The following is a 23388-nucleotide window of genomic DNA, read 5'->3' on the forward strand; positions in this document are numbered from 1 at the left end:
CTGGAGGGGTCAGTCAGTGTGTCCAGTCCTGGTCCTGGAGGGGTCAGTCAGTGTGTGTGTCTGCAGCAGGGCTGTCCAGTCCTGGTCCTGGAGGGGTCAGTCAGTGTGTCCAGTCCTGGTCCTGGAGGGGTCAGTGTGTGTGTGTCTGCAGCAGGGCTGTCCAGTTCTGGTCCTGGAGAGGTCAGTGTGTGTGTCCAGTCCTGGCCCTGGAGGGATCAGTCAGTGTGTGTGTCTGCAGCAGGGCTGTCCAGTCCTGGTCCTGGAGGGGTCAGTCAGTGTGTGTGTCTGCAGTAGGGCTGTCCAGTCCTGGTCCTGGAGGGGTCAGTCAGTGTGTCCAGTCCTGGTCCTGGAGGGGTCAGTCAGTGTGTCCAGTCCTGGCCCTGGAGGGATCAGTCAGTGTGTGTGTGTCTGCAGCAGGGCTGTCCAGTCCTGGTCCTAGAGGGGTCAGTGTGTGTGTCCAGTCCTGGTCCTGGAGGGGTCAGTCAGTGTGTGTGTCTGCAGCAGGGCTGTCCAGTCCTGGTCCTGGAGGGGTCAGTGTGTGTGTCCAGTCCTGGCCCTGGAGGGGTCAGTGTGTGTGTCCAGTCCTGGTCCTGGAGGGGTCAGTGTGTGTGTCCAGTCCTGGCCCTGGAGGGGTCAGTGTGTGTGTCCAGTCCTGGTCCTGGAGGGGTCAGTCAGTGTGTGTGTCTGCAGCAGGGCTGTCCAGTCCTGGTCCTGGAGGGGTCAGTGTGTGTGTCCAGTCCTGGTCCTGGAGGGATCAGTCAGTGTGCGTCTGCAGCAGGGCTGTCCAGTCCTGGTCCTGGAGGGGTCAGTCAGTGTGTCCAGTCCTGGCCCTGGAGGGATCAGTCAGTGTGTGTGTCTGCAGCAGGGCTGTCCAGTCCTGGTCCTGGAGGGGTCAGTCAGTGTGTGTGTCTGCAGCAGGGCTGTCCAGTCCTGGTCCTGGAGGGGTCAGTCAGTGTGTCCAGTCCTGGCCCTGGAGGGATCAGTGTGTGTGTGTCTGCAGCAGGGCTGTCCAGTCCTGGCCCTGGAGGGGTCAGTCAGTGTGCGTCTGCAGCAGGGCTGTCCAGTCCTGGTCCTGGAGGGGTCAGTGTGTGTGTCCAGTCCTGGCCCTGGAGGGGTCAGTCAGTGTGTGTGTCTGCAGCAGGGCTGTCCAGTTCTGGTCCTGGAGAGGTCAGTGTGTCCAGTCCTGGTCCTGGAGGGGTCAGTCAGTGTGTCCAGTCCTGGTCCTGGAGGGATCAGTCAGTGTGTGTGTCTGCAGCAGGGCTGTCCAGTCCTGGTCCTGGAGGGGTCAGTCAGTGTGTCCAGTCCTGGTCCTGGAGGGGTCAGTCAGTGTGTGTGTCTGCAGCAGGGCTGTCCAGTCCTGGTCCTGGAGGGGTCAGTCAGTGTGTCCAGTCCTGGTCCTGGAGGGGTCAGTGTGTGTGTGTCTGCAGCAGGGCTGTCCAGTTCTGGTCCTGGAGAGGTCAGTGTGTGTGTCCAGTCCTGGCCCTGGAGGGATCAGTCAGTGTGTGTGTCTGCAGCAGGGCTGTCCAGTCCTGGTCCTGGAGGGGTCAGTCAGTGTGTGTGTCTGCAGCAGGGCTGTCCAGTCCTGGTCCTGGAGGGGTCAGTCAGTGTGTCCAGTCCTGGTCCTGGAGGGGTCAGTCAGTGTGTCCAGTCCTGGCCTTGGAGGGATCAGTCAGTGTGTGTGTGTCTGCAGCAGGGCTGTCCAGTCCTGGTCCTGGAGGGGTCAGTGTGTGTGTCCAGTCCTGGTCCTGGAGGGGTCAGTCAGTGTGTGTGTCTGCAGCAGGGCTGTCCAGTCCTGGTCCTGGAGGGGTCAGTGTGTGTGTCCAGTCCTGGCCCTGGAGGGGTCAGTGTGTGTGTCCAGTCCTGGTCCTGGAGGGGTCAGTCAGTGTGTGTGTCTGCAGCAGGGCTGTCCAGTCCTGGTCCTGGAGGGGTCAGTGTGTGTGTCCAGTCCTGGTCCTGGAGGGATCAGTCAGTGTGTGTGTCTGCAGCAGGGCTGTCCAGTCCTGGTCCTGGAGGGGTCACTCAGTGCTTCTCTCCCTGTCTGTGTGTCTGTCTCATGGAGAGCAAGCTGGGGTCTGTGAAAAGACACATTTCTAATACGAGACATTGTATCTGGCCAATAAAGTGATCTCCCTTAACAGCTCCTGTGTTGTGTGTTTTTGTCTTGAAGCTGGAGGACCAGAACAAGGATGATAAAGAGATGAGGTGCAGCAGTATGAGGGATCATAATCAGGAGGCCAGAGAGCAAGACTACAAGAAAGTAAATGAAAACTGGGGTCACCCCTTCCACCGAGGTCACCTGAATCCCAACATGCACCAGCAATCGGAGGAGGACAAGAGCGCCACCTACACCCTGACCAACGCTGTGCCCATGACGTCAAAGTTCAACCAGGGGCCCTGGAAACGCTACGAGAACACGGTTCGCTCTCAGCTGCCATCCAAGTGTGGACCTGGAACAACCGTCTACATTGTGACCGGGATCATCCCCTGCGAAGATGAGCCTCAGCCCAGCGCGAAGAAACCGAAGATCAGCGGAGACCAGGGGCTGCTGGCTGTGCCGGAGTACGTCTGTGAGCCCAGTCCGGGTCAACTGCAGGGCAGCGCCGTCATCGGAAACAACGACGAAGGCAACGCCGTCAGCAGCTTACTGGGACAGCGACTCGACAAAGCAGAGGAGGGCTTTCATGTAGTGGAAGTGTCTATTGCAAAGCTTGAGACGATTCTGGGCAAAAGGTTTCATAACAGTGTGAAGATATTTAAGTCCACATCAGGTATTAAACAGATTAAAGTCCTCTCGTAGGTCTAAAGGTCCCACAGTAGTGTCCCGTCGGCTCCACACTCTGTTTCCGCCCTTAAAGAAATAAATCTCTGCAGCGGCTTCCCTCGTCCCGTGCTCCTGCTTTCCTGCAGCGAAGCCGGAAGCTCGCCGGACGTTTCCAGCCACCAGCCGGGCCAGGAGGTGGTGTACGCTGTGGGCACGACCCTGAGCCCCCTCTGCGGGACAGGCTCAAGGCCACTGGATGTGGCAGTGTCATCACTTGGACGGCCGTTTCACTTTCCCTTTGTTTGTTCTGGTTCCCTCTCTCTCTTAATATACATTCCATAATGTGTACTACATCATCTAACATCATATTACATTGTAATAATATAATGGTGTCCTGGCCAAATTACCCCCCTGGTCTTTACCCATCATGGCCTCCTAATAACCCCCCTCTCTGAACTGGCTCCATCCCTCTGCTCTCCTCCCCACTGAGAGCTGGTGTGTGGGGAGAGGACTGGAGCATCATCCAGGTGGGGCTGCACACTGGTGGTGGTAGTGGGATCCCCAGGACCTGTCAAGAGCCGCACACTGGTGGCGGTAGTGGGATCCCCAGGACCTGTCAAGAGCCGCACACTGGTGGCGGCAGTGGGATCCCCAGGACCTGTCAAGAGCCGCACACTGGTGGCGGTAGTGGGATCCCCAGGACCTGTCAAGAGCTGCACACTGATGGCGGCAGTGGGATCCCCAGGACCTGTAAAGAGCTGCACACTGGTGGTGGTAGTGGGATCCCCATGACCTGTAAAGAGCTGCACACTGGTGGCGGTAGTGGGATCCCCAGGACCTGTCAAGAGCTGCACACTGATGGCGGCAGTGGGATTCCTTCCTTGTAAAGAGCTCTGAGCTCCAGCTGCAGTAATTGGTCTCCCTGGTGCCCTCTAGGGGAAAGGTTGGCAAAGTGCAACCCACCCGATCGACGGGCTGCTTAGTCAGGGGTCCCCAGTCCTGGAGCCTCCCCCAACAGACAGACACACACACACACACACACACACACCAGCCACTCTTCCTTCCAGCTGAGCTTTTAATGACCCGTGACAGCGCGGGCCGGAGCCCGTCAGCCCTGAAGAACTGCCGCGTGATCGTACGGATGTCTGCACGAGGCCGACCGATCGCGGGAGAGCGGTACAGAGCAGTGGCTCTCAGAGGGTGGTCCACCAAGACCATTTTCAGGACACAGACGGGGGATGATTTCTACAGGGGGGGGAGTGGAGGGGGGCGCCTGTGCCGGGGTGTGGGTGCTCCGCGGACCACGGAGCTCGGAGAACCGCTGGTCTACAGGATACTGGGACCTGGGAACCAGCAGCTCACAATAACCCCCCCCCCAACTCCCTCACCTCGTTAGTGCAATTAAGGCCCCAGTCAGGCCAGTAGGAAGGCCTGAAGACTGGGGTCCGAAGAGCTCCCCCCAAAATCACCGGTTTGGAAAACGGGGGGGGGTGTCCAGTTCTGCCCCCCCCTTACAGGCCAGTGGGACCCCTGCCCCCTGCCCCCTGTCCCCTGGCCCAGCGCCGAGCGAGCGAGTGTGAAACAGACCCCCCTCGGGCCCTGACCTCTGACCCCTGACCCCTGCCCCAGCGCCGAGTGAGCGCATGAGAAACAGACCCCCCTTGGGCCCTGACCCCTGACCCCCCAGTGCCGAGCGAGTGAGAAACAGCCCCCCGGGCGAAGAGACGGTGATTCAGAAGTGTTTTATTGTTCCAGTCTCACAGTGTGGAAGCCGATGTTGACCTGGTCCAGAGAGTCCCCCCCCCTCGCGCACACTGGTCCCTCCAGTCACTGACCAGAACAGCGCCCCCTGTGGCCGCCCGCGGGACTGCGCCCCCTCCTCTCCCAGCAGCCCCGGCGGCCCCTGACCTTCGCCCCAGGAAGGAGTTGGCTGTACAGGAAGTCAGTGGATAAACGTGCCGTGGGAGAGGGGTATAGTGGGAGTTCAGGAGGAGTAGGGACCCCCCCCTCACAGACACTCGTCCTCCCCCAGCAGGCTGAACATGTTTCTCTGCGCGGGGCGGCCCCCCACCCCCCGCCGTGGCCCCCCGGCCCTCTCCTCCTCCTCGTCCTCGGCGTCGGCGTCCCCTGCGCCCTCCTCTTCCTCCGGCCCGGAGCTCGACGCCTCCTCCTCCTCCTCCTCCTCCTCTGAGCCCCCAGCGCCGCCGTGCTGCTGGGCCGCCTGCAGGGCGGCGATCTCGGCCGTCTCGGGGTGCGCCTCCCACACAGCTGAGAGAGAGAGAGACAGGGTGAGAGAGAGAGAGTGGGGCCAGAGTGAGTCAGACAGGTGAGAGACAGGGGTTGGGGTGAGAGAGAGAGAGAGGGGTCAGGGTGAGACAGACAGGTGAGAGAGAGGGGTCAGGGTGAGACAGACAGGAGACACACAGGGGTCAGGGTGAGAGAGAGAGGGGTCAGAGTGAGACAGACAGGTGAGAGAGAGGGGTCAGGGTGAGACAGACAGGAGACACACAGGGGTCAGGGTGAGAGAGAGAGAGACAGGGTGAGAGAGAGAGACAGGTCACAGAAAGAGAGTGGGGCCAGAGTGAGTCAGACAGGTGAGAGACAGGGGTCAGGGTGAGAGAGAGAGAGAGAGGGGTCAGGGTGAGACAGACAGGTGAGAGAGAGGGGTCAGGGTGAGACAGACAGGAGACACACAGGGGTCAGGGTGAGAGAGAGAGAGAGAGGGGTCAGGGTGAGTCAGACAGGTGAGAGAGAGGGGTCGGGGTGAGAGAGAGAGAGAGGGGTCAGGGTGAGTCAGACAGGAGACACACAGGGGTCAGGGTGAGAGAGAGAGAGACAGGGTGAGAGAGAGAGACAGGTTACAGAAAGAGAGTGGGGCCAGAGTGAGTCAGACAGGTGAGAGACAGGGGTCAGGGTGAGAGAGAGAGAGAGGGGTCAGGGTGAGTCAGACAGGAGACACACAGGGGTCAGGGTGAGAGAGAGAGAGACAGGGTGAGAGAGAGAGACAGGTCACAGAAAGAGAGTGGGGCCAGAGTGAGTCAGACAGGTGAGAGACAGGGGTCGGGGTGAGAGAGAGAGGGGTCAGGGTGAGTCAGACAGGAGAGACACAGGGGTCAGGGTGAGTCAGACAGGAGAGACACAGGGGTCAGGGTGAGAGAGAGAGGGGTCAGGGTGAGTCAGACAGGAGACACACAGGGGTCAGGGTGAGAGAGAGAGACAGGTCACAGAAAGAGAGTGGGGCCAGGGTGAGTCAGACAGGTGAGAGACAGGGGTCGGGGTGAGAGAGAGAGAGAGGGGTCAGGGTGAGTCAGACAGGTGAGAGACAGGGGTCGGGGTGAGAGAGAGAGAGAGAGAGGGGTCAGGGTGAGTCAGACAGGAGACACACAGGGGTCAGGGTAAGAGAGAGAGAGACAGGGTGAGAGAGAGAGACAGGTCACAGAAAGAGAGTGGGGCCAGAGTGAGTCAGACAGGTGAGAGACAGGGGTCGGGGTGAGAGAGAGAGAGAGGGGTCAGGGTGAGTCAGACAGGAGACACACAGGGGTCAGAGAGAGGGAGAGATGGGTCAGGGTGAGTCAGACAGGAGACACACAGGAGTCAGGGTGAGAGAGAGAGGGGTCACGGTGAGTCAGACAGGAGACACACAGGGGTCAGGGTGAGAGAGAGAGAGAGGGGTCAGGGTGAGTCAGACAGGTGAGAGAGAGGGGTCGGGGTGAGAGAGAGAGAGAGGGGTCAGGGTGAGTCAGACAGGAGACACACAGGGGTCAGGGTGAGAGAGAGAGAGAGACAGGGTGAGAGAGAGAGACAGGTCACAGAAAGAGAGTGGGGCCAGAGTGAGTCAGACAGGTGAGAGACAGGGGTCAGGGTGAGAGAGAGAGAGAGGGGTCAGGGTGAGTCAGACAGGAGACACACAGGGGTCAGGGTGAGAGAGAGAGAGACAGGGTGAGAGAGAGAGACAGGTCACAGAAAGAGAGTGGGGCCAGAGTGAGTCAGACAGGTGAGAGACAGGGGTCGGGGTGAGAGAGAGAGGGGTCAGGGTGAGTCAGACAGGAGAGACACAGGGGTCAGGGTGAGAGAGAGAGAGACAGGGTGAGAGAGAGAGACAGGTCACAGAAAGAGAGTGGGGCCAGGGTGAGTCAGACAGGTGAGAGACAGGGGTCGGGGTGAGAGAGAGAGAGAGGGGTCAGGGTGAGTCAGACAGGTGAGAGACAGGGGTCGGGGTGAGAGAGAGAGAGAGAGGGGTCAGGGTGAGTCAGACAGGAGACACACAGGGGTCAGGGTAAGAGAGAGAGAGACAGGGTGAGAGAGAGAGACAGGTCACAGAAAGAGAGTGGGGCCAGAGTGAGTCAGACAGGTGAGAGACAGGGGTCGGGGTGAGAGAGAGAGAGAGAGGGGTCAGGGTGAGTCAGACAGGAGACACACAGGGGTCAGAGAGAGGGAGAGATGGGTCAGGGTGAGTCAGACAGGAGACACACAGGGGTCAGGGTGAGAGAGAGAGGGGTCACGGTGAGTCAGACAGGTGAGAGAGAGGGGTCAGGGTGAGAGAGAGAGAGGGGTCAGGGTGAGTCAGACAGGAGACACACAGGGGTCAGGGTGAGAGAGAGAGGGGTCACGGTGAGTCAGACAGGTGAGAGAGAGGGGTCAGGGTGAGTCAGACAGGTGAGAGAGAGGGGTCAGGGTGAGAGAGAGAGAGAGGGGTCAGGGTGAGTCAGACAGGAGACACACAGGGGTCAGGGTGAGAGAGAGAGGGGTCAGGGTGAGAGAGAGAGACAGGTCACAGAAAGAGAGTGGGGCCAGAGTGAGTCAGACAGGTGAGAGAGAGGGGTCAGGGTGAGAGAGAGAGAGAGGCCAAGAGCTGAGCCCAAAACAGAGCCCCCTGAGCCAGCTGGACCTGAGCCACACCGACACTAACCAGCCTCAGGACAGCACTGCTAGAGCACCACAACCCAGACTCCACCACATCACAGCACAACACACACAACACACAACCAGCCTCAGGACAGCACTGCTAGAGCACCACAACCCAGACTCCACCACATCACAGCACAATACACACAACACACAACCAGCCTCAGGACAGCACTGCTAGAGCACCACAACCCAGACTCCACCACATCACAGCACAACACACACAACACACAACCAGCCTCAGGACAGCACTGCTAGAGCACCACAACTCAGACTCCACCACATCACAGCACAACACACACAACACACAACCAGCCTCAGGACAGCACTGCTAGAGCACCACAACTCAGACTCTACCACATCACAGCACAACACACACAACACACAACCAGCCTCAGGACAGCACTGCTAGAGCACCACAACCCAGACTCAACCACATCACAGCACAACACACACAACTCATAACCAGCCTCAGGACAGCACTGCTAGAGCACCACAACTCAGACTCAACCACATCACAGCACAATACACACAACTCACAACCAGCCTCAGGACAGCACTGCTAGAGCACCACAACCCAGACTCTACCACATCATAGCACAATACACACAACACACAACCAGCCTCAGGACAGCACTGCTAGAGCACCACAACCCAGACTCCACCACATCATAGCACAATACACACAACACACAACCAGCCTCAGGACAGCACTGCTAGAGCACCACAACCCAGACTCCACCACATCACAGCACAACACACACAACACACAACCAGCCTCAGGACAGCACTGCTAGAGCACCACAACTCAGACTCTACCACATCACAGCACAATACACACAACTCACAACCAGCCTCAGGACAGCACTGCTAGAGCACCACAACCCAGACTCCACCACATCACAGCACAATACACACAACACACAACCAGCCTCAGGACAGCACTGCTAGAGCACCACAACCCAGACTCCACCACATCACAGCACAACACACACAACACACAACCAGCCTCAGGACAGCACTGCTAGAGCACCACAACCCAGACTCCACCACATCACAGCACAATACACACAACACACAACCAGCCTCAGGACAGCACTGCTAGAGCACCACAACCCAGACTCCACCACATCACAGCACAACACACACAACACACAACCAGCCTCAGGACAGCACTGCTAGAGCACCACAACCCAGACTCCACCACATCACAGCACAATACACACAACTCATAACCAGCCTCAGGACAGCACTGCTAGAGCACCACAACCCAGACTCCACCACATCACAGCACAATACACACAACTCACAACCAGCCTCAGGACAGCACTGCTAGAGCACCACAACCCAGACTCTACCACATCACAGCACAATACACACAACTCATAACCAGCCTCAGGACAGCACTGCTAGAGCACCACAACTCAGACTCCACCACATCACAGCACAACACACACAACACACAACCAGCCTCAGGACAGCACTGCTAGAGCACCACAACCCTGACTCCACCACATCACAGCACAACACACACAACACACAACCAGCCTCAGGACAGCACTGCTAGAGCACCACAACTCAGACTCTACCACATCACAGCACAACACACACAACACACAACCAGCCTCAGGACAGCACTGCTAGAGCACCACAACCCAGACTCCACCACATCACAGCACAACACACACAACACACAACCAGCCTCAGGACAGCACTGCTAGAGCACCACAACTCAGACTCCACCACATCACAGCACAACACACACAACACACAACCAGCCTCAGGACAGCACTGCTAGAGCACCACAACCCAGACTCCACCACATCACAGCACAACACACACAACACACAACCAGCCTCAGGACAGCACTGCTAGAGCACCACAACCCAGACTCAACCACATCACAGCACAACACACACAACTCATAACCAGCCTCAGGACAGCACTGCTAGAGCACCACAACTCAGACTCCACCACATCACAGCACAATACACACAACTCACAACCAGCCTCAGGACAGCACTGCTAGAGCACCACAACCCAGACTCTACCACATCATAGCACAATACACACAACACACAACCAGCCTCAGGACAGCACTGCTAGAGCACCACAACCCAGACTCAACCACATCACAGCACAACACACACAACACACAACCAGCCTCAGGACAGCACTGCTAGAGCACCACAACCCAGACTCCACCACATCACAGCACAACACACACAACACACAACCAGCCTCAGGACAGCACTGCTAGAGCACCACAACCCAGACTCCACCACATCATAGCACAATACACACAACACACAACCAGCCTCAGGACAGCACTGCTAGAGCACCACAACCCAGACTCAACCACATCACAGCACAATACACACAACACACAACCAGCCTCAGGACAGCACTGCTAGAGCACCACAACCCAGACTCCACCACATCACAGCACAATACACACAACTCACAACCAGCCTCAGGACAGCACTGCTAGAGCACCACAACCCAGACTCTACCACATCACAGCACAATACACACAACTCATAACCAGCCTCAGGACAGCACTGCTAGAGCACCACAACTCAGACTCCACCACATCACAGCACAACACACACAACACACAACCAGCCTCAGGACAGCACTGCTAGAGCACCACAACCCTGACTCCACCACATCACAGCACAACACACACAACACACAACCAGCCTCAGGACAGCACTGCTAGAGCACCACAACTCAGACTCTACCACATCACAGCACAACACACACAACACACAACCAGCCTCAGGACAGCACTGCTAGAGCACCACAACCCAGACTCCACCACATCACAGCACAACACACACAACACACAACCAGCCTCAGGACAGCACTGCTAGAGCACCACAACTCAGACTCCACCACATCACAGCACAACACACACAACACACAACCAGCCTCAGGACAGCACTGCTAGAGCACCACAACCCAGACTCCACCACATCACAGCACAACACACACAACACACAACCAGCCTCAGGACAGCACTGCTAGAGCACCACAACCCAGACTCAACCACATCACAGCACAACACACACAACTCATAACCAGCCTCAGGACAGCACTGCTAGAGCACCACAACTCAGACTCCACCACATCACAGCACAATACACACAACTCACAACCAGCCTCAGGACAGCACTGCTAGAGCACCACAACCCAGACTCTACCACATCATAGCACAATACACACAACACACAACCAGCCTCAGGACAGCACTGCTAGAGCACCACAACCCAGACTCAACCACATCACAGCACAACACACACAACACACAACCAGCCTCAGGACAGCACTGCTAGAGCACCACAACCCAGACTCCACCACATCACAACACAACACACACAACACACAACCAGCCTCAGGACAGCACTGCTAGAGCACCACAACCCAGACTCCACCACATCACAGCACAATACACACAACTCATAACCAGCCTCAGGACAGCACTGCTAGAGCACCACAACCCAGACTCAACCACATCACAGCACAACACACACAACACACAACCAGCCTCAGGACAGCACTGCTAGAGCACCACAACCCAGACTCAACCACATCACAGCACAGATCAAACAGCAATATCTCACACACTGGGACACACACACACAAACACAACATAAACTGGAATGTTACAGAACCTTAAACAGACAATACACACTAGCTGAATATTTGACCAAAATAAAAAATAACAAACAGAAACAGACCCTGACGAAGTACAGGCTCAGTGACCACAACCTGGCCATAGAAACTGGGCGACACAGGCAGACCTGGCTGTCCAGAGAGGACAGGCTGTGCTCCCACTGCCAGCGGGGAGAAATAGAGACAGAGGTGCACTTCCTACTGCACTGTGACAGATACTCTGGGATTAGAGAAACATTCTTCCCTAAATTCAGAAATCTAATCCCAGAGTTCCCACACCTGCCAGAATCACAACGGGTCCCAATCCTACTGGGAGAGGGAGGAGGGAACTCAGCTGAACTGGCAGCCCAGTATGTGATCTCCTGTCCCAGCCTGAGGAACAGTGAGTCTGTCTCCCAATAATGCTCCAGCCGCCTACAGTATATGTCAATATTTTATCATATCTCTTTGTTGTAAATGTCTGTAACATGTCTGTAGGTTTTATTTTACTTCTATTTTTTGTTTTGTACCATGTTAATTTGATTATTTTTGTTTGCTTTGGCAACACTGATTGTACCCATCGGTCATGCTAATAAAGCACCTTGAATTGAATTGAATTGAATTGAGAGAGGGGTCAGGGAGAGTCAGACAGGAGACACACAGGGGTCAGGAAGAGTCAGACAGGAGACACACAGGGGTCAGGGTGAGAGAGAGAGGGGTCAGGGAGAGTCAGACAGGAGACACACAGGGGTCAGGAAGAGGGAGAGATGGGTCAGGGAGAGTCAGACAGGAGACACACAGGGGTCAGGGAGAGTCAGACAGGAGACACACAGGGGTCAGGAAGAGGGAGAGATGGGTCAGGGAGAGTCAGACAGGAGACACACAGGGGTCAGGGAGAGTCAGACAGGAGACACACAGGGGTCAGGGTGAGAGAGAGAGGGGTCAGGGAGAGTCAGACAGGAGAGACACAGGGGTCACGGTGAGTCAGACAGGAGACACACAGGGGTCAGGGAGAGGGAGAGATGGGTCAGGGTGAGTCAGACAGGAGAGACACAGGGGTCAGGGTGAGTCAGACAGGAGACACGCAGGGGTCAGAGAGAGGGAGAGGGGTCAGGGAGAGTCAGACAGGAGACACACAGGGGTCAGGGTGAGAGAGAGAGGGGTCAGAGTGAGACAGACAGGAGACACACAGGGGTCAGGGTGAGAGAGAGAGGGGTCAGGGAGAGTCAGACAGGAGACACACAGGGGTCAGGAAGAGGGAGAGATGGGTCAGGGAGAGTCAGACAGGAGACACACAGGGGTCAGGGAGAGTCAGACAGGAGACACACAGGGGTCAGGGTGAGAGAGAGAGGGGTCAGGGAGAGTCAGACAGGAGAGACACAGGGGTCACGGTAAGTCAGACAGGAGACACACAGGGGTCAGGGTGAGAGAGAGAGGGGTCAGGGAGAGTCAGACAGGAGACACACAGGGGTCAGGGAGAGTCAGACAGGAGACACACAGGGGTCAGGGTGAGAGAGAGAGGGGTCAGAGTGAGACAGACAGGAGACACACAGGGGTCAGGGTGAGAGAGAGAGGGGTCAGGGAGAGTCAGACAGGAGACACACAGGGGTCAGGAAGAGGGAGAGATGGGTCAGGGAGAGTCAGACAGGAGACACACAGGGGTCAGGGAGAGTCAGACAGGAGACACACAGGGGTCAGGGTGAGAGAGAGAGGGGTCAGGGAGAGTCAGACAGGAGAGACACAGGGGTCACGGTGAGTCAGACAGGAGACACGCAGGGGTCAGAGAGAGGGAGAGGGGTCAGGGAGAGTCAGACAGGAGACACACAGGGGTCAGGGTGAGAGAGAGAGGGGTCAGAGTGAGACAGACAGGAGACACACAGGGGTCAGGGTGAGAGAGAGAGGGGTCAGGGAGAGTCAGACAGGAGACACACAGGGGTCAGGGTGAGAGAGAGAGGGGTCAGGGAGAGTCAGACAGGAGACACACAGGGGTCAGGGTGAGAGAGAGAGGGGTCAGGGTGAGTCAGACAGGAGACACACAGGGGTCAGGGTGAGAGAGAGAGGGGTCAGGGAGAGTCAGACAGGAGACACACAGGGGTCAGGGTGAGAGAGAGAGGGGTCAGGGAGAGTCAGACAGGAGACACACAGGGGTCAGGGTGAGAGAGAGAGGGGTCAGGGAGAGTCAGACAGGAGAGACACAGGGGTCATGGTGAGTCAGACAGGAGACACACAGGGGTCAGGGTGAGAGAGAGAGGGGTCAGAGTGAGACAGACAGGAGACACACAGGGGTCAGGGTGAGAGAGAGAGGGGTCAGGGAGAGTCAGACAGGAGACACACAGGGGTCAGGGTGAGAGAGAGAGGGGTCAGGGAGAGACAGACAGGAGACACACAGGGGTCAGGGTGAGAGAGAGAGGGGTCAGGGAGAGACAGACAGGAGACACACAGGGGTCAGGGTGAGAGAGAGAGGGGTCAGAGTGAGACAGACAGGAGACACACAGGGGTCAGGGTGAGAGAGAGAGGGGTCAGGGAGAGACAGACAGGAGACACACAGGGGTCAGGGTGAGAGAGAGAGGGGTCAGGGAGAGTCAGACAGGAGACACACAGGGGTCAGGGTGAGAGAGAGAGGGGTCAGGGAGAGTCAGACAGGAGACACACAGGGGTCAGGGTGAGAGAGAGAGAGGGGTCAGGGAGAGTCAGACAGGAGACACACAGGGGTCAGGGTGAGAGAGAGAGGGGTCAGGGTGAGTCAGACTGGAGACACACAGCGGTCAGGGAGAGGGAGAGACGGGCCCTACCCTTCTGTGTGCTGAAGGCAGGGGGCCTCAGGCACAGACACAGCCGGCCGTCGGTGGCCAGGCGCAGGAGACTGTTGGCCGCGCGGTAGACGTCGTTCCTGGCGGCCTTGGCCGTCTTGTAGCCCCTCTTCTCCGCCCAGGCTGGAGGGGCAGAGAGAGAGAGAGAGAGAGAGTGAGACAGGCAGGGCCAGACCCCTCCTCCTGGGTCCCTGAGGACACTTCCTGAGGTCAGGGGTCGCGCCCACCCTGTCTGTGATTAACCGTCATCAGCAGCCAGAGGGGGGCGGGACCGAGGCCGCAGGTGCTCATGGGAAGCGCTGGGTGGGGGGGGGCGATTACCTTCGCAGATGTCCCAGGCTGTCCAGGGGGGCTCCTCTGACCCCCCCTCCGCACTGGGGTGTCTCAGCTTGAGCAGGGCCGGGACGGGCACTCGAGACGCCAGGTACCCCACCGAGCTGTAGGGCTCCTGGATCTGGGACACGGGGTAGATCCCAGCCAGGACCTGCAACACAGGACACTCACTGACCGGCTGGACACTACAGGACACTCTCACTGACCAGCCAGGACCTGCAACACAGGACACTCACACTGACCGGCTGGACACTACAGGACACTCACACTGACCGGCCAGGACCTGCAACACAGGACACTCACACTGACCGGCCGGACACTACAGGACACTCACACTGACCGGCCAGGACCTGCAACACAGGACACTCACACTGACCGGCCGGACACTACAGGACACTCACACTGACCGGCCAGGACCTGCAACACAGGACACTCACACTGACCGGCCGGACACTACAGGACACTCACACTGACCGGCCAGGACCTGCAACACAGGACACTCACACTGACCGGCCGGACACTACAGGACACTCACACTGACCGGCCAGGACCTGCAACACAGGACACTCACACTGACCGGCCGGACACTACAGGACACTCACACTGACCGGCCAGGACCTGCAACACAGGACACTCACACTGACCGGCCGGACACTACAGGACACTCTCACTGACCGGCCAGGACCTGCAACACAGGACACTCACACTGACCGGCCGGACACTACAGGACACTCACACTGACCGGCCAGGACCTGCAACACAGGACACTCACTGACCGGCCGGACACTACAGGACACTCACACTGACCGGCCAGGACCTGCAACACAGGACACTCACACTGACCGGCCGGACACTACAGGACACTCACACTGACCGGCCAGGACCTGCAACACAGGACACTCACACTGACCGGCCGGACACTACAGGACACTCACACTGACCGGCCAGGACCTGCAACACAGGACACTCACACTGACCGGCCGGACACTACAGGACACTCTCACTGACCGGCCAGGACCTGCAACACAGGACACTCACACTGACCGGCCGGACACTACAGGACACTCTCACTGACCGGCCAGGACCTGCAACACAGGACACTCACACTGACCGGCCGGACACTACAGGACACTCACACTGACCGGCCAGGACCTGCAACACAGGACACTCACACTGACCGGCCGGACACTACAGGACACTCACACTGACCGGCCAGGACCTGCAACACAGGACACTCACACTGACCGGCCGGACACTACAGGACACTCTCACTGACCGGCCAGGACCTGCAACACAGGACACTCACACTGACCGGCCGGACACTACAGGACACTCTCACTGACCGGCCAGGACCTGCAACACAGGACACTCACACTGACCGGCCGGACACTACAGGACACTCACACTGACCGGCCAGGACTTGCAACACAGGACACTCACTGACCGGCCGGACACTACAGGACACTCACACTGACCGGCCAGGACTTGCAACACAGGACACTCACTGACCGGCCGGACACTACAGGACACTCACACTGACCGGCCAGGACCTGCAACACAGGACACTCACACTGACCGGCCGGACACTACAGGACACTCACACTGACCGGCCAGGACCTGCAACACAGGACACTCACACTGACCGGCCGGACACTACAGGACACTCACACTGACCGGCCAGGACCTGCAACACAGGACACTCACACTGACCGGCCGGACACTACAGGACACTCTCACTGACCGGCCAGGACCTGCAACACAGGACACTCACACTGACCGGCCGGACACTACAGGACACTCACACTGACCGGCCAGGACCTGCAACACAGGACACTCACTGACCGGCCGGACACTACAGGACACTCACACTGACCGGCCAGGACCTGCAACACAGGACACTCACACTGACCGGCCGGACACTACAGGACACTCTCACTGACCGGCCAGGACCTGCAACACAGGACACTCACACTGACCGGCCGGACACTACAGGACACTCACACTGACCGGCCAGGACCTGCAACACAGGACACTCACACTGACCGGCCGGACACTACAGGACACTCACACTGACCGGCCAGGACCTGCAACACAGGACACTCACACTGACCGGCCGGACACTACAGGACACTCACACTGACCGGCCAGGACCTGCAACACAGGACACTCACACTGACCGGCCGGACACTACAGGACACTCACACTGACCGGCCAGGACTTGCAACACAGGACACTCACTGACCGGCCGGACACTACAGGACACTCACACTGACCGGCCAGGACCTGCAACACAGGACACTCACACTGACCGGCCGGACACTACAGGACACTCTCACTGACCGGCCAGGACCTGCAACACAGGACACTCACACTGACCGGCCGGACACTACAGGACACTCTCACTGACCGGCCAGGACCTGCAACACAGGACACTCACACTGACCGGCCGGACACTACAGGACACTCACACTGACCGGCCAGGACCTGCAACACAGGACACTCACACTGACCGGCCGGACACTACAGGACACTCACACTGACCGGCCAGGACCTGCAACACAGGACACTCACACTGACCGGCCGGACACTACAGGACACTCACACTGACCGGCCAGGACCTGCAACACAGGACACTCACACTGACCGGCCGGACACTACAGGACACTCACACTGACCGGCCAGGACCTGCAACACAGGACACTCACACTGACCGGCCGGACACTACAGGACACTCACACTGACCGGCCAGGACCTGCAACACAGGACACTCACTGACCGGCCGGACACTACAGGACACTCACACTGACCGGCCAGGACCTGCAACACAGGACACTCACACTGACCGGCCGGACACTACAGGACACTCACACTGACCGGCCAGGACCTGCAACACAGGACACTCACACTGACCGGCCGGACACTACAGGACACTCACACTGACCGGCCAGGACCTGCAACACAAGACACTCACACTGACCGGCCGGACACTACAGGACACTCACACTGACCGGCCAGGACCTGCAACACAGGACACTCACACTGACCGGCCGGACACTACAGGACACTCTCACTGACCGGCCAGGACCTGCAACACAGGACACTCACACTGACCGGCCGGACACTACAGGACACTCACACTGACCGGCCAGGACCTGCAACACAGGACACTCACACTGACCGGCCGGACACTACAGGACACTCACACTGACCGGCCAGGACCTGCAACACAGGACACTCACACTGACCGGCCGGACACTACAGGACACTCTCACTGACCGGCCAGGACCTGCAACACAGGACACTCACACTGACCGGCCGGACACTACAGGACACTCTCACTGACCGGCCAGGACCTGCAACACAGGACACTCACTGACCGGCCGGACACTACAGGACACTCACACTGACCGGCCAGGACCTGCAACACAGGACACTCACTGACCGGCCGGACACTACAGGACACTCACACTGACCGGCCAGGACCTGCAACACAGGACACTCACACTGACCGGCCGGACACTACAGGACACTCACACTGACCGGCCAGGACCTGCAACACAGGACACTCACACTGACCGGCCGGACACTACAGGACACTCTCACTGACCGGCCAGGACCTGCAACACAGGACACTCACACTGACCGGCCGGACACTACAGGACACTCACACTGACCGGCCAGGACCTGCAACACAGGACACTCACACTGACCGGCCGGACACTACAGGACACTCACACTGACCGGCCAGGACCTGCAACACAGGACACTCACACTGACCGGCCGGACACTACAGGACACTCACACTGACCGGCCAGGACCTGCAACACAGGACACTCACACTGACCGGCCGGACACTACAGGACACTCACACTGACCGGCCAGGACCTGCAACACAGGACACTCACACTGACCGGCCGGACACTACAGGACACTCACACTGACCGGCCAGGACTTGCAACACAGGACACTCACTGACCGGCCGGACACTACAGGACACTCACACTGACCGGCCAGGACCTGCAACACAGGACACTCACACTGACCGGCCGGACACTACAGGACACTCACACTGACCGGCCAGGACCTGCAACACAGGACACTCACACTGACCGGCCGGACACTACAGGACACTCACACTGACCGGCCAGGACCTGCAACACAGGACACTCACACTGACCGGCCGGACACTACAGGACACTCTCACTGACCGGCCAGGACCTGCAACACAGGACACTCACACTGACCGGCCGGACACTACAGGACACTCACACTGACCGGCCAGGACCTGCAACACAGGACACTCACACTGACCGGCTGGACACTACAGGACACTCACACTGACCGGCCAGGACCTGCAACACAGGACACTCACACTGACCGGCTGGACACTACAGGACACTCTCACTGACCGGCCAGGACCTGCAACACAGGACACTCACACTGACCGGCTGGACACTACAGGACACTCTCACTGACCGGCCAGGACCTGCAACACAGGACACTCACACTGACCGGCTGGACACTACAGGACACTCACACTGACCGGCCAGGACCTGCAACACAGGACACTCACACTGACCGGCTGGACACTACAGGACACTCTCACTGACCGGCCAGGACCTGCAACACAGGACACTCACACTGACCGGCTGGACACTACAGGACACTCACACTGACCGGCCAGGACCTGCAACACAGGACACTCACTGACCGGCTGGACACTACAGGACACTCACACTGACCGGCCAGGACCTGCAACACAGGACACTCACTGACCGGCTGGACACTACAGGACACTCACACTGACCGGCCAGGACCTGCAACACAGGACACTCACACTGACCGGCTGGACACTACAGGACACTCACACTGACCGGCCAGGACCTGCAACACAGGACACTCACACTGACCGGCTGGACACTACAGGACACTCACACTGACCGGCCAGGACCTGCAACACAGGACACTCACACTGGCCGGCTGGACACTACAGGACACTCACACTGACCGGCCAGGACCTGCAACACAGGACACTCACACTGACCGGCTGGACACTACAGGACACTCACACTGACCGGCCAGGACCTGCAACACAGGACACTCACACTGACCGGCTGGACACTACAGGACACTCACACTGACCAGCGAGACACTCCAGTACATTAACACTGCACTGAGAGAGAGGGATTCATACAGACACACTGACTGAACACTCCAGTACATGAACACTGCACTGAGAGAGAGAGAGAGAGAGAGAGAGAGGGGTTAATACAGACACACTGCTTGCCTGCTGCTGTCTGTCCACCAGTGATGGGAAGATGAGTCCTGGACAGTCACACAGCTTGACTGTGGGCGTCAGGAAGTAGGTCTGGAAGTACTTGGTGTGTCCGGGAGTCCGGGAGACACTGACCACCTTCCTGCCCACCAGTCCGTTGATCAGAGAGGATTTCCCTACGTTGGGGAAGCCTGGAGAGAGAGAGACAAGTGAGCTGTCTGTGCTGCTCCTGCCTCATTCACAGAGGAGAGAAAGACAGGAGGGAGAGTGAGACAGGAGAGAGTGACCTGTCTCCTGCTCCTGCCTCATTCAGAGAGATGAGAGAGTGAGACAGGAAGAAGGAGGAAGAGACAGGGGTGTGAGAGAGAGGAGAGACAGAGCTGAGTGACCTGTCTCCTGCTCCTGCCTCATTCAGAGAGACGAGAGAGTGAGACAGGAAGAAGGAGGGAGAGACAGGGGTGTGAGAGAGAGGAGAGAGAGACAGAGCTGAGTGACCTGTCTCCTGCTCCTGCCTCATTCAGAGAGATGAGAGAGTGAGACGGGCAGGAGGAGAGAGAGACAGGGGAGTGAGAGAGAGACAGAGCTGAGTGACCTGTCTCCTGCTCCTGCCTCATGCAGTGAGAGATGAGAGAGTGAGACGGGCAGGAGGAGAGAGAGACAGGGGTGTGAGAGAGAGGAGAGACAGAGCTGAGCGACCTGTCTCCTGCTCCTGCCTCATGCAGTGAGAGATGAGAGAGTGAGACGGGCAGGAGGAGAGAGAGACAGGCTGTCTCACCCCTGTGGCCCCTGCAGCCCCCGCAGGCAGCTGGCTGGACGCCTCTTACCCACGCAGCCCAGCGTCAGGACCCCGTCCTTGTAGCGCTCCTGGGAGGGGCTGGCCATCTCCATGGCGACGTCGCTGTGGTGCTCCACCAGCACGGCCCCTTCCTCGCCCTCCTCCTCCTCCTCCTCAGAGCCGCCTGCCCCCTGCTGGCGCCCGGCCGCCACCGCGTCCCTCTCGATCTTCTGGCGCCAGCTGGTCAGGTCCACTGGGACAGCCGCGGGGAGAGACTGGTCACGAACCCCCCAGGAGCAGTGTTCACTGTCAATGAACCACTCAGCAGCGCTAATTTATCCCCCCAGGAGTGTTCATGACACAGTGTTCATGAGTCAGTGTTCAGGACCCAGGAGTGTTCATGACACAGTGTTCATGACCCAGCCGTGTTAATGAGTCAGTGTTAATGATCCAGCAGTGTTAATGACACAGTGTTCATGAGGCTCTGGGCAGCAGGACGGTGCAGCAGTACTAATGAGTGTTAATGACACAGTGTTAATGATCCAGCAGTGTTCATGATCCAGTGTTCATGAGGCTCTGGGCAGCAGGACGGTGCAGCAGTACTAATGAGTGTTAATGACACAGTGTTAATGATCCAGCAGTGTTCATGAGTCAGTGTTCATGATCCAGGAGTGTTAATGACACAGTGTTAATGACCAAGCAGTGTTAATGACACAGTGTTCATGATCCAGTGTTCATGAGGCTCTGGGCAGCAGGACTAGCAGCAGTACTAATGAGTGTTAATGACACAGTGTTAATGAGTCAGTGTTCATGAGGCTCTGGGCAGCAGGGCGGTGCAGCAGTACTAATGAGTGTTAATGACACAGTGTTAATGACCCAGCAGTGTTCATGATCCAGTGTTCATGAGGTTCTGGGCAGCAGGACTAGCAGCAGTACTAATGAGCTTTAATGACACAGTGTTAATGACCCAGCAGTGTTAATGAGTCAGTGTTAATGATCCAGCAGTGTTAATGACACAGTGTTCATGAGTCAGTGTTCATGATCCAGCAGTGTTAATGACACAGTGTTCATGAGGCTCTGGGCAGCAGGACGGTGCAGCAGTACTAATGAGTGTTAATGACACAGTGTTAATGATCCAGCAGTGTTCATGATCCAGTGTTCATGAGGCTCTGGGCAGCAGGACGGTGCAGCAGTACTAATGAGTGTTAATGACACAGTGTTAATGATCCAGCAGTGTTCATGAGTCAGTGTTCATGATCCAGGAGTGTTAATGACACAGTGTTAATGACCAAGCAGTGTTAATGACACAGTGTTCATGATCCAGTGTTCATGAGGCTCTGGGCAGCAGGACTAGCAGCAGTACTAATGAGTGTTAATGACACAGTGTTAATGAGTCAGTGTTCATGAGGCTCTGGGCAGCAGGGCGGTGCAGCAGTACTAATGAGTGTTAATGACACAGTGTTAATGATCCAGCAGTGTTCATGATCCAGTGTTCATGAGGCTCTGGGCAGCAGGACTAGCAGCAGTACTAATGAGTGTTAATGACACAGTGTTAATGACCCAGCAGTGTTCATGATCCAGTGTTCATGAGGTTCTGGGCAGCAGGACTAGCAGCAGTACTAATGAGCGTTAATGACACAGTGTTAATGACCCAGCAGTGTTAATGAGTCAGTGTTCATGATCCAGGAGTGCTAATGACACAGTGTTAATGACCAAGCAGTGTTAATGACACAGTGTTCATGATCCAGTGTTCATGAGGCTCTGGGCAGCAGGACTAGCAGCAGTACTAATGAGTGTTAATGACACAGTGTTCATGATCCAGTGTTCATGAGGCTCTGGGCAGCAGGACTAGCAGCAGTACTAATGAGTGTTAATGACACAGTGTTAATGATCCAGCAGTGCTCATGAGGCTCTGGGCAGCAGGACTAGCAGCAGTACTAATGAGTGTTAATGACACAGTGTTAATGATCCAGCAGTGTTCATGAGGCTCTGGGCAGCAGGACTAGCAGCAGTACTAATGAGTGTTAATGACACAGTGTTAATGATCCAGCAGTGTTCATGATCCAGTGTTCATGAGGCTCTGGGCAGCAGGACTAGCAGCAGTACTAATGAGTGTTAATGACACAGTGTTAATGATCCAGCAGTGTTCATGAGTCAGTGTTCATGATCCAGTGTTCATGAGGCTCTGGGCAGCAGGACTAGCAGCAGTACTAATGAGTGTTAATGACACAGTGTTAATGATCCAGCAGTGTTCATGAGGCTCTGGGCAGCAGGACTAGCAGCAGTACTAATGAGTGTTAATGACACAGTGTTAATGACCCAGTGTTAATGAGGCTCTGGGCAGCAGGACTAGCAGCAGTACTAATGAGTGTTAATGACACAGTGTTCATGATCCAGCAGTGTTAATGAGGCTCTGGGCCACAGGACTAGCAGCAGTACTAATGAGTGTTAATGACCCAGTGTTAATGAGACAGTGTTAATGATCCAGTGTTCATGAGGCTCTGGGCAGCAGGACTAGCAGCAGTACTAATGAGTGTTAATGACCCAGTGTTAATGATCCAGCAGTGTTCATGATCCAGTGTTCATGAGGCTCTGGGCAGCAGGACTAGCAGCAGTACTAATGAGTGTTAATGACACAGTGTTAATGACACAGTGTTAATGATCCAGCAGTGTTCATGAGGCTCTGGGCAGCAGGACTAGCAGCAGTACTAATGAGTGTTAATGACACAGTGTTCATGATCCAGTGTTCATGAGGCTCTGGGCAGCAGGACTAGCAGCAGTACTAATGAGTGTTAATGACACAGTGTTAATGATCCAGCAGTGTTCATGAGGCTCTGGGCAGCAGGACGGTGCAGCAGTACTAATGAGTGTT

The 23388-nt window shown here is 57.2% G+C and overlaps 1 protein-coding gene across 1 annotated transcript in view; it reads right to left on the bottom strand.

The window, feature by feature from the left end:
• Positions 1 to 4488: 4488 nt before the first annotated feature.
• gnl1 (G protein nucleolar 1) overlaps positions 4489 to 23388 on the bottom strand; it is a 29280-nt gene continuing 10380 nt past the window's right edge. The window contains exons 8-12 of the mRNA XM_088908570.1: positions 20566 to 20769; positions 19754 to 19932; positions 14455 to 14617; positions 14116 to 14256; positions 4489 to 5029 (exon numbers count right to left, since the gene is read on the bottom strand). Coding sequence (XP_088764696.1) covers positions 4770 to 5029; positions 14116 to 14256; positions 14455 to 14617; positions 19754 to 19932; positions 20566 to 20769 — 947 coding nt within the window. The 3' untranslated portion in view covers positions 4489 to 4769. The remainder of the gene's footprint in view (positions 5030 to 14115; positions 14257 to 14454; positions 14618 to 19753; positions 19933 to 20565; positions 20770 to 23388) is intronic.

The sequence above is a fragment of the Atractosteus spatula genome (genome assembly GCF_055471065.1).
Source record: "Atractosteus spatula isolate fAtrSpa1 chromosome 10 unlocalized genomic scaffold, fAtrSpa1.hap1 SUPER_10_unloc_2, whole genome shotgun sequence".
In the NCBI taxonomy this organism is placed as follows: domain Eukaryota; kingdom Metazoa; phylum Chordata; class Actinopteri; order Semionotiformes; family Lepisosteidae; genus Atractosteus; species Atractosteus spatula.